The 12,287-nt window shown below is 37.1% G+C and overlaps 1 protein-coding gene across 6 annotated transcripts in view; it reads left to right on the forward strand.

Annotated features, from left to right (window-relative positions):
• Nucleotides 1-224: 224 nt before the first annotated feature.
• The window catches only part of SLC13A1 (solute carrier family 13 member 1), a 28,962-nt gene continuing 16,899 nt past the window's right edge, over nucleotides 225-12,287 (forward strand). For 5 of the 6 annotated variants that reach the window (XM_039726977.1, XM_039726974.1, XM_039726975.1 and 2 more), the window contains exons 1-10: nucleotides 225-350; nucleotides 2,159-2,287; nucleotides 3,037-3,173; nucleotides 6,989-7,176; nucleotides 7,768-7,825; nucleotides 7,915-7,981; nucleotides 8,479-8,642; nucleotides 10,253-10,372; nucleotides 11,544-11,642; nucleotides 11,732-11,833. In XM_039726977.1, the coding sequence (XP_039582911.1) occupies nucleotides 252-350; nucleotides 2,159-2,287; nucleotides 3,037-3,173; nucleotides 6,989-7,176; nucleotides 7,768-7,825; nucleotides 7,915-7,981; nucleotides 8,479-8,642; nucleotides 10,253-10,372; nucleotides 11,544-11,642; nucleotides 11,732-11,833 (1,163 nt within the window). In that variant the 5' untranslated portion in view covers nucleotides 225-251. The remainder of the gene's footprint in view (nucleotides 351-2,158; nucleotides 2,288-3,036; nucleotides 3,174-6,988; nucleotides 7,177-7,767; nucleotides 7,826-7,914; nucleotides 7,982-8,478; nucleotides 8,643-10,252; nucleotides 10,373-11,543; nucleotides 11,643-11,731; nucleotides 11,834-12,287) is intronic. The other variant, XM_039726979.1, reaches the window with a different exon arrangement.

Raw genomic sequence — 12,287 nt, forward strand, 5'->3', positions numbered from 1 at the left:
CAGGGAGAGAAAGTCCTGAGAGGGCTGACATCTAGCCTTCGTTTAAGGCGGACCCTTATCTTATCAACCTACTGTTAATAAAGTCGTTAAAACAGTAAAGACCCAGATTTAATTTTAACTTGCTTTACTGGCCTGCTTTAGCAATGGCTAAAGGTGATAGCTTGGAAAAATATTAATCAGAGCCAGCTATTTAAAGTCAGACATGTTTTTTGGCAGTTTCTTCAGGAAAGTTCATCTAACAGCCATCAACCATGAAGATTCTTAGCTACCTCCTGGTTTACCGAAGGTTCCTGCTCATTGTCCTCACCCCACTGCTTTTACTTCCACTTCCTCTTATCATCAAAACTAAAGTAAGTGACCTGCTTGGAGAGATAATTATTTTGCATCTGTGTGTAAAGATTGAGATTCCCAGACCTTTTTAGACTCACAAATAGTTTGAGTTGAAAGTGACCTTGAATGAATAATGATATTTGCATTGTGATTATTTTTCTGTCAACTCAGTGCATTTTCACAGAAATATGGAGAAGAGAGCTTCAACTTAAAATTCTGTACTGGATGCATGAAGCTCAGAATCACATAGCTGTTTTCTGACATCTGGACTACATTGAAAATATTGTTATCACTATTATTTTTTGGACTCTTTAAACAGCTCTGTATGATTGACAATAGAGATGAATTGTCAGGAAAAGAGCTGCAATTACTTTTTGTTTAATAAAGGATTTTATGTTCATCACATTTTGTTTTGTCTGATAGGAAATTACTGAATTCAGTGATCTGATAAATTCCCTCTGGTTCCTAAATATAGCAAAATCTATATTTTTATTTTACTTGAAATATATTCTGGTATTCACTAACTCTTGCAGCAACTCCAAGCTGATGAAACAGCTACCTCACAATGTCATTAGTGACTCTATTTGGTCCAGCTCTGATGCCAGCAGACTGAAATGCAGTTCTGTGATATGTCATCATGTGTGTGTTATGTATAAAAATACATAAAAATATGGTTCAGAAGTCTTTGCATCACAGTTAGATGGTGGTTACAGAGCAATGTGCCTCACACTCTCACATCACAGTTCCAATGTTTCAGTTCCCTTTCTCAGAGGAAACTCATAAGAAATTCTGAATGTGGTAGGACTTAAGTGAGATGAACATTTGCTAGGTGAATGGATATTTTCAAATTGTTTCATACATAACAAAATTTCTTCCTCAAAATAAGTGATAGCCACAGCTGACTGACTTAGGTTTAATATTGTTGTTTACCAGACAAAGGTTCCAAGAGCTACATCATTAGTCTGCTCCTTTCCCAGTACCAGCCATCTCTGCTGCTGTTGAGTATTTTCATACCCTAACCAGGGGCACTAAGGGTTCCAAACCATTTTTCTTAAAAACAGAAATATAAATTAAAAACTACACAAAAGAGATTTCTAATACTTTGGAGGAAACTAGGTTTACTTCACCTCATTATATTTGTCTGGGGCTGCATTTTACAGATGGCATTGAAAACTATTCTCCTAGGAGAGGAAGGAATAAACAAAAAAAAAAACCAACAAAAAACCCCAAAAAGATAAAAAAAGGAAAAAAACCCCTCCTGTTTTTAAGGAATTGAAGCAAAAGACACTCACTAAAATTACAAGCCTGAAAAACAACTATGTTTCTTGTCAGTATTGCATGATACCTTTTTTGTTAGATCATATCCTTGCCTTATTGCTACTGATGACAAAACTTCAGGAGAGAAAACATTTGACCAGTTATTGACTGCGAGTATTCCTGGAGTCTTAAAGCTTTGCTTACAGAGGCAAAATGCTTTTGATTTATAGGAATTCATGGCCTGAGAATGCTCCAGAATGACCTAGAAGATGATTAATTGTCCTTGAAGAATAGGCAGCTGACTTTTTTCCCACTGTTCCTGAGTGATAGAATTGAAATATTTTTACTATCTCTTAGAAAAAAATTCTCTACACCTATTTTACTGACTGTGTTTCATATCTCATCAGGATTGTCAATAGCACACAATAACTACCCTAAACTCAGGTCCTTTGACTCATACTTTTACCAGGCATTGGGAATCTCTCTACTGATGGAGCTGTACTTTTTGAACTGTGATTTTTTTCCCCCTTGATGATCAACTAATGTTGTTATTGGTGCCTTTTTATCCTAGGAAGCAGAATGTGCATACACGTTGTTTGTAGTTGCCATCTTTTGGCTCACAGAAGCTTTGCCACTGGCTGTTTCAGCTTTGCTCCCTGCCTTTATGTTCCCACTGTTTGGTATAATGGGATCCAAGCAGGTAATCTTTATTCTCCTCTGTTTTATACTATGCATATGAGGAATCAAAATCCAAAGAATGAAACATATAATGTTGAAATCTGTCAGGCAATTGCATGGATTTGCTGAGTGCCAATCACAGTAGTTCTGCCTCAAGACTTGCTTACATGCTTTGTCCTCAGGATTTGTTCACTTCTTTAAAATTATTTATTTAATAATTTTTTCTAGATAGTGGCTCAGTGTTTAAATGCCAGTTGATGTGAAAATGCTAGGTAGTTATGAAATATCCTTAATATTACAGAGGCAAAATGTCACAATAATGACACCATGTGCAAACTGCTGACTATACACCTTTGTGCCAAAGAGATGAAATCACAGCTAATCATAATCTAAGTCTATGCTTAAAGTTGTTATTTTACCTGTTGGATAGATAAAAAAGTAACGAAAATAACATTTAATTGCTGAGTTAGTATGTATGTGGGATGTGACTGACGATTTCGGGCTGTTCTATCCAAAGCTTTATTTTTTACTTTGTTTTAACTAGATGCATTTTAGTGCATTTCTTCTTGAATCATTTGGTTAAATGTATTTAATAGTTCCAATGACCTAATTTTAAGAAAAAAGAGTCTCTATTTCATAATATAATCTTACTGATTTTTTTCATTAAATTGGTATCACCAAAGGCTAAAAGAAATTCACTATTTAATTTTTAAAAATGGGTTTCTTTTCCTTTTTTCTTTTTTTTTTAAATTTTTTTTTATTTTGTTTCAGGTAGCATCTGCTTATTTTAAAGACTTTCATGTGCTATTGATTGGAGTAATTTGTTTGGCAACATCAATAGAAAAATGGAATCTTCACAAAAGAGTGGCTTTAAAAATGGTGATGCTGGTGGGTGTCAACCCTGCATGGTATGTGCTAAATAGTACCTTGAAAGATAATAATACTTGTGGAAAGCTATGCATTCCAGAAATAATTGCCTACTGCATTTTTCTACAGTAGAAATCCAGCCTTTCTTTCTTGCTCAAACAAAGCAGATATTTTAATTTATATGAATGGTATGTAGGTGACTCTTTAATATTTTGCTGAAATCCTAATTGAAAGTTCCCTGCAGTGTTTCTATTCCTAATAAGCATCCTTCTGAACAAAAGGTAGGATTAGATTGTAAATAATATAGGGGTCCCCGTTCTTGATGGTCATTGGAACATTCCCACCCAATGCCTACAATATAAAATTTGTTCCATGCTGATTTTTTTTTAATTTCAATAATGTTTTCAAAATTCTGAACATTCCCAAAACCACAAAAATAGTTCAAGTACATAGTGAGGGGGAAAAACATCATACAACTAAGCAGGTGGTGGGGACAGGCACTTCCTCAGCTGGATGAGGTGATAAGGTAAAAGAAATCACACTCTCTGCTTACTCACTGTCAACATATATTTTTGAAAGTGAAAACTCTTGCTTTGCTTGCTTTATAAACTTGCAGGAAGGGTTTAGGCTGACAGAGGCATCTGCCAGCATTCAAGTAAGGCTGCTTATAAGATCTACAGAGCAAGTTTAGCCTCTCAGAATACATCATGCTCATGACACCTTGCCAGGAAGCAGAAAGGAAGAAACTGGTCAGAAAACCAGAAACCCCAGGCCTAAAAAATAAGATGCCCCTTAAGAGATTTAAATAATGGCACTTCATAAGAATGTTGGATTATTTCTATTCATCAGTAATTTGACTGATCCAATTTTAAATATCACATGTATTTTGATGAGTTCTACCTCTTTTGATAGCTGGTAGCTTTCTGTTTGGAAAGAATTCTCCTTATATTCTTGTTCTACTGCCTCCTGGCATCTTAAGCTGTATTCTTGTGCTATGCAGGTTTAGTTATTTCGACTTCTCTTTTGAGCACTCCTAAATTCTCATCTTTTAGCTGAAATATTGAAAGGGAGAACACAAGAGGATGGTGTGCTGTGCTAAGCTGAACATTGCTGGGGAACTTGCTCTGAACAGTCAAACCTGAAGCCAGGATGTGAGGATACCCAGAGCAACTCCAGAGCTGTAACCCTGAGGAAGCATCCTACATATCTATCACATTTTCTGATCATGACAAAGGGATGATAAGATTACGATGAAATGATCTGTGAAGGATGAGATGATCTGTGAAGGTAGATCTGTGGTCTACCCACCCCTCAGCATCTGCTGCTCACTAGCTGTGCCCACAGCAGGCACGGTGCTGCTCTCTGCACCCTCCTCAGCTGCTCACAGCAGAGCCCGGGCAGCCTGTGCACACTGCAGCCTCAGGCAGCCCAAGGCAGAGATATCACTGCATGAGACCTCTGCATTGCAGGTCATAAAGGGTGCAGCAGTGAAGGAAAAATAGCAAGAGACTCTGGAGTTTCCATTATATATTCTTCTGGAGATACTGATGTGTATGTGGCCAGCAGGACCAGGACACGGATGGTCCCCCAGCACTCAACACCAGCGAGGCTGTAGCTCAAATCCTGCATTCAGTTCTGGGCCCTTCACTACAAGAAAGACATTCAGGTGCTGGTGCAAGTCCAGAGAACAACAGTGAAGGGTCTGAAGCATGAGTGTTATGAGGAGCAGCTGAGGGAGCTGGGATTGTTTAGTCTGGAGAAAAAGCTTCTCAGAGGAGACCTTATCACTGTCTACAACTCCCTTGAAAAGAGGCTGTAGCCAAGGGAAGGTCAGCCTCTTCTGCCAGATGAAAAGTGAAAGGACAAGAGGAAATAGCTTCAAGTTGGGCCAGAGGAGGATTAGATTGGATAATAGGAAAAATTTCTTCAGTGAGTGGTTGGTAAGGTGTTGGAACTGGATGCCAAGGGAAGTGATTGAGTCATCATCCCTGGAGGTATTTGAAGATGTCTAGATGTGGCACTTCAGAACACAGTTCAGTGGTGGACTTGGCAGTGTTATGTCTATGGTTGGACTTGATGATCATAAGCTCAGAGCCCAGATTTCACAGCCCAGGTTTTTCTGTGATCCTGTAAAGCCTTTCTATCATTTGAGCTATGCAGTAAAGTCTGCAGACTAGCAGAGAAAGGTGAATATGTCTATACAACCTGTAAGGGTAATAAAATACTGATTTTTTTTGCACTACAAAGCAAAGAGTGACTTTGTAGCTGGATATAATGAAATAATTATCCAAGATTTCGTGCATAATATTTCATAACAATTGCCACAGAGAAAATAATGCAGAAAAACTGGGGCTGAACAGAATAGGATATATTTTATTATTTTGCAATAATTTTTAGTGTCCCTCGGTAAAGCCTACCACATTGTACCAAATGGTCACCTGACCATCCATTATACCTGACCATCAATCCATGTAAAGCTGGAAATTTATGATGAATCATTTTGGAATACATTAGTGAATGTCTTAATTTGCTTTTATTTTTAAATCCTCTTGCAAGTTCTACTAAAGTGGCATTTTCCTGCAGTGTGAAAATTCATATTCAGTGTGCTTATTCTGACCCGTATTTTCTGTATAAGAAACAATTCCTCCTCAACTTCTGTCTGCAGACCTAATTCAAAACAGCCTAAATTAATGGGTTTTATACTACTGATGACAATTTGTGTTGAATCAGGTCTGTGACTTGCTGGTCTACAGATCATTTCATCATTGCAGTCAAAAGTGCACAAGGAAAGACAAGGTTCCCCTACTGAGATAAAATCCAGTTTGAAATGTTGTTGACATTTAAATAAAAGGCTATAAGAGACATTTTGATGGTATTTTTACATCATCAAGTAATGTTTACATGATTTTTATATAATATCTATATGGCTTCGTGTACTAAGTAAAATTGACTTTTTTGTGAAGCTTCTGATCAAGGATATGCAAAGAACTTTACAAATTGCACAGAAGTCTTCTGATGGAAAGGTGCAACACCACCATCCCTCCACTAAGTTCTCTTGCTGTGATGATGTATGGCAGGTGTTTAATGTCAGTGACAGCACCTTGGAACAGGGATTTAAGAGGACTGTTCACATTTACAACTCCAAGAAATGCATTAAAAACAACATTGTGACCTGTATTCTAAATTTACAATCCAACTTCACCAGATATGACATGGAATATTTGATTTTTCAGTTGTTGATGCAATTCAGTGTATTGCATTACTATTTGTAGTAAACTGACAAAAAGTTGAGCCAAGTGCAGATTAAGGAGTTGTAATGACCTTCCCTTTCTCATTTAATATCAAAGATGACATTTATTGAAGCCCAAATAATGCCTATACTTGTCTTGGTGCTCTGAATAAGAACTAAGTTTTGTACCTCTTTCTGAATTTTTAATATTTCTTCCTATAACAACTGAACTGGTATAAGTATAGAACTTAACTGTCTAAGTGATAACTCCAGGGTTTTGACCTAGACTGTACAATATGAGATTAATAGCATCAGCAGCATCGCCATTTTAACTGTCATTTGAATTTCTTACATGCATGGTGCTCTTTCTTCAAAGATGGTTCAAATACAGTATAATTCTGTAAATAAATATTATTGCTTCTTCTTCACTTTAAAACATATTTCAACCCCTAAAATATGATAACTTCAGTGTCTTTTAGATCAAGACAATTACAATTCAAAAATGTTCTCAAGCTTAAAATTTTCAGTGTTTCAACTTTTCTGTTGACAAAGTTCTCATTTATATTAAATAGACTGATGATAGGAGGTGTTACTGTAGCAGTCACAGACTCTTCGCTCCTGTTCCAGGCTTATGCTGGGTTTCATGGTTAGCTGTGCTTTCTTGTCCATGTGGCTCAGCAACACCTCTGCTGCTGCCATGGTGATGCCAATCGTAGAAGCTGTAGCTCAGCAGATCATCAGAGCTGAAGCAGAAGCTGATGAGCTGGAGATGTCCTGCTCTAATGGCTCCATCAACCCAGCCCTGGAGCTGCACGGTAGGCACAGTTCTGGCTTTGCCACCCTCGCTGGGCAGGAGGAACACAGCAAGTACAGTTAAATGCCAGAGTTAAATGCTGGCATCATCTCGTGCTTCCCTGTGGGACTTCTCTTGGATTACTGTGTGCGAGCTCTCTCATGACCACAAAGATTAACTAAAACTGAACGGGTGCAAGAGGTGGCAGCTGGATGAGAGGATGGGAGAGGGGAAGGGGCTGGCTTATCAGCCTCCTAAGATGGCTGGAAGGAAATATGACTCCAGGCTATAGATACTAAGCTAAGGATGAAATGTTAGCACAGGAAAAGAGCTCTTTAAGCTATGAGATAATGCTGGAAGAACAACTGAATCTAAACTGATTACCTACACAGCTGGATTGTAAATTAGGAACATTTCTCCTCATGAGAAGATTCAGTTTCTGAGGAACAGGAGTCATGAATGAGTAGGGCACAAATTGATTGTTTCTGAGATTGGTGCCTGCAAATGTATTGATGGGATAATGTGAAGTAAGTGCATGGGATGAGACGTTGATGGAGCCTTTCCAGTTTTACTCCCTCAAATGCTTTTCTGTCTTTGTATCACTGTCTTACAGAAAATATAGGAGAATATGAAAACCCAGACTGGAAAGAGAAAGAAAAACCAGTTAATGGGTAATTGTTATCAATTCAGTAAATTCTCTTCTAAGAATTAACCTAAATACAATATCTGTTTGCTACAATACCTGTCTTTGTTTTTCTAGATATAACAACAATGTGGATAGTACTATATGCACAGTTGAAAAAGAAAATGGAAAAGGAAATGAACAGGTACTAAAAGTGTCTTTTTATTATGCAGTGAAACTTAGTTTTAACCTAAATTGCACTTCTATGCCACACCTAAAGTGGCACAGGTTGTAATGAAGCTGGTTACATGCGAATAAGAAATATACTTGTAGTCAGACACATGTATGAACTTTGCATGTATAGCTACTTCATTACTGGCTTTGTCCTCCCATTTTACACAAGTTAAACAACCTCACCAGAGTACAAATTCTATATATCAGGTGTGTGTATATGTATCAATCTATACAGAGGCAGTTCTGTAAAGACTAAGACAGATCAGGAATGGGACTTCAGGATTTGACTCTGCCTCCTTTTCCTTCACATGAATAATTGCATTACCAGTGTGACTGTGAACCAAGCCACACTGCAAACAACTATATTGCCTGTAAATTGTCTGGCTCTTCTGAGATATCCTCAAATTCTATTTTTGTGCCTGATGATGAGCCCTTCTTATACATTAATCAGTGTATCTATTTTCTAAGCAGAACCTACCACCTGCTGAAGCAGAGAGAAAAAGCAGAAATGACAAATACAGTGGGATTTTCAAAGTGATGTCTTTGTGTGTGGCTTATTCTGCCACCATTGGAGGACTGACCACAATCACAGGAACATCAACTAATCTGATTTTTGCTGAGCAGTTCAATTCGTAAGAAACTATATTATATTATTGGTATTCTTCTTAGTCCAGAAGTTTAGCATTCTTTCTTGAGTTCTCACATGGCTCCCCTAAAACACATTAGAAATCTTGACCTTTGATTTGATATTATTTGATTCTATTGCTTTTCTTAACTTTTTTTACTGAGATAAAATGAAATTGCCTGTTTGTATTTACCTTACACAGGGAAAGTCTGTAAGTGGTCTGCCAACACATGCGACAAGATGACCATTGTTTGTTAAGTAGTACTTTAGTATTTCAGTAGCTGCATGGAAAAAGATAGATTTTTCTTAGAAGGAAAGCAATACTTGGCATGAATAGAACAAGCACTATCTAAAGATCTGTTATTAATTTCTAAATACAGCAGGAAATAAGTTCAATCTGCTTAGCAAAGAGCATCAGGAGACTTTCAAGAGGCTAAGCACTGTTGAAATGAGAAATGTACGTCCATTAATCAACAAAAAAGCAAATAATTTCAAGGCAGTCTGAAACTTTGCATTCAATGGAACAACGTTTTAAGTTTTCCAAAGCATTTTCTAATATTAATTTTCTTTCTTAAGTAGAACTGCTTTGAAAAGAAAATAGGCAAATTTCAGTCCAAACCCCTTGAAATCCAATAGTTATTGCTGATCTTTTTTTTTTCTTCTGCAAACTACCATTGTCAGTAATAGTCCTACTCGAATTCTGAAACAAAAAAACAAAGAAAAATAATTTTTTTGCCCTCCATCCACTGCTTTATATTGCACATGACAAAATTGTTGAAGACCAGTTATGGGTAGCATTTGTAGAGTTTGTCTGTGAAGAGTTTACTGTTATTGACACTAAATCACTGTAGGAAGAGGATTGTTAAAATCACTCACACTTGTATGTTTTCCAGAGGAAATAGGTCTAGAAAATAAATCAGTGTGTCCTGTCCATCCTCGCTTCAGGCAAGACCTCTAGTCGATAATCCAACTATAACAGATAATCCAACCAGAGCTAAGTAAAAGATTATTTAAAAAAAAACAAACCAAACATTTAACTGATCATCCATTCTACTTGAGGAATATTTGCTCTGGGGATGAAGAATACCTAACTTCAATATTCAGATTACTAGAAATACTTACACAAATATCCATCCCTGTACAAACTTAAACAGTACAAGTACAAAACTAAATAATAGAAGTTTCAGTGTAGCTTCCACTGTTGTTTTCTACATTCATTGAAGCTTTTCCATTTGAGTATATTTTCTTGTGCTAAATTCTCATCTCAAAAAATTTCTTTCTTTCAAGTTCTGTTTCTTTATAGTCCTAAAAGAACTTAGGCTAAGCATGGCCCTCCCTTCCCTACTGAACTCACTTTAGACACATATCAGTCAGTGTCAGATCCCCAGACCTGTTGCTGATCCATTGCTCAAATAACTGGCACTGCTGGTTCCTGTAGTGCTCATGATGACCAGGAAGAGGATGGGAGGGTGAGGCAAGAGGATACCACAGGCCACCTCATGCTGAAGCCTGCTGCCAGCCAGAAATGTTCTCCCTCAGAAGCTCTTTGTGGTAATTCTCACAAGTCTTCATTCCTTTGCAAAGGTGAACTAAACTTTTATTTTTGCTTTCATCCAGACGCTATCCAAACTGTCAGTGCATCAATTTTGGATCCTGGTTTGTCCTTTCCTTCCCCATTGCACTTGTAATTCTGCTGCTCTCCTGGGTCTGGCTCCAGTGGCTTTTCCTTGGGTTTGAGTAAGTGAATGGTATAATCAATAAAACTGAAGGTTATTAATATAAAATAAATATTGCATCATAGTTTAATAGGCTCAATAGGAAGAAAATGCAGCAACAGTGATTTTGTGACCTTGATTAGTATGGCTCAGCGTCTGGATGGACAAGAATTTTCTAAAATAAGAATCCTGGACTATTCAGCCCAGTGTGAAAAGTCCATACCACAAATGGGTGTGCTCACTCCTTTACAATATACATACATCATCATTAATCAGTGCATGTGTGCAAGACAAAAGAATACTGAAATAATATACTTTTTTTTTTCACTGGAAGAGTCATAGGAATACATCCTTTATTGGAGTGAGGCATTGGTTTGAATATTTGAACAATGCCTATTATAAACTGGATGAATTTGTAAATGTGAGGTAAGAAACTTCTGGTTTTCCTAAATTTGTATGTGGTGGAGTGGTAGGGTTTCTGTGTCTCCACACAGCTTGGTCTTTTATGGTTTTGGAGAGAACAATATGTCTGTTGGGGTGATTCTTCAAAGCCTTTTTCTCCATGAGTTCACTAACATCTGGAGAGCTAGGCGGGACACCAATCTTCCAAAATTACATGGCTACTTGTGGTGCAAGACATGAAAAGTGAGACTAGTTTTGAGCAGACAGAATCATCCCATGCTTACCCCTCTATATATGAACATTTATAGTTTCATTTTTCTTGATTGTTTTGGTGTTCTTTTTAACATCATATAAGAGACTTATCCAAGAATGAAAGCCTGGCTTGTAGCAAATATCCTGCTGATGAATACGTAAACTACTTGTGTGAGAAAAACTTTTTTCATTCAAAAACAAAGTAAAGCAAAACCATAGATTTAAAGATACTCTCATTAAAGAGAGTTATATATTTGATTCTTTCAATTAGTTCACATGGTTAAAGTTTCATTCTTCCTGGCCAAATGAGCTGGTCAATAACAGGACACATTTTGTTGCTGCCTCTGTCAGTTTCCCACTAGGCATTGTCAATTAATTCCAAGATGCTCAGTTTGGTGTGTGATAACTAAATGGGAGATACTGCATTGTAAAGTGACAAATTTACATTTGTCAAGTGCTATTGGTACCTGGAAAGGCTGGACACTTTTTTCTGTGTACACTAGTATCTCATCATTCAATATTGCTGCTTTACGTTCTAGTTTAAAAAACATGTTCAAGTGTGGCAAGAAGAAAACAGCTAGAGAAGAGGCCTCATCACAGGTGATTCAGGAGGAGTACAAGAAACTTGGACCAATTAGGTATTTCAAACTATAAATCTGCAAACAAGAGCAAGTAAATCTAAATGTCCATTCAGAAAAATTTATAATTCGTTCTACTTCTGCTATAGCTACCCAGAAACTGTTACACTTGTCCTGTTCATTCTAATGACCCTCCTGTGGTTCACCAGAGATCCTGGCTTCATCCCAGGATGGTCTTCACTTTTCCCAAAGTAAGTGATCTCTTTTGATAAACCAAAAAGAATTGTTCTGTGCCTTAACTACATACCTTCTTTTCTTACCAATTTTCAAAAATTAAAATACTTTCAATGTTTCAGAAATATGCCAGACCAAACTTGTTGCAAACCTTTGTAGTGGATACAGAAGATAAACTCCAGCAACTTCACATATATTTTTGAGCAATAGCTGAAATGTGTAAAACCTGTTATAGAATAAAGTAAAGTGCCACCTAAGAGGGATTGTTACTAGAGTTTTGGCTTAATATGGTGAGGGAGATGCATAACTATTGATGCCAAAGTACCCCACTTCCTTATCAAGTGTGAAATTCAGAGAATAAATCTGGATAGGATTTTTTGATCTGCTGCCCTTAGAGGCAGCACACTTATAGCATACAAATCAGCATCCCCTGCTATGACAGCTGAAATTAATGATATAAATCACTGTCCA

The sequence above is a fragment of the Passer montanus genome, unplaced genomic scaffold (assembly GCF_014805655.1).
Source record: "Passer montanus isolate IOZ18808 unplaced genomic scaffold, ASM1480565v1 scaffold6, whole genome shotgun sequence".
NCBI classification, from domain to species: domain Eukaryota; kingdom Metazoa; phylum Chordata; class Aves; order Passeriformes; family Passeridae; genus Passer; species Passer montanus.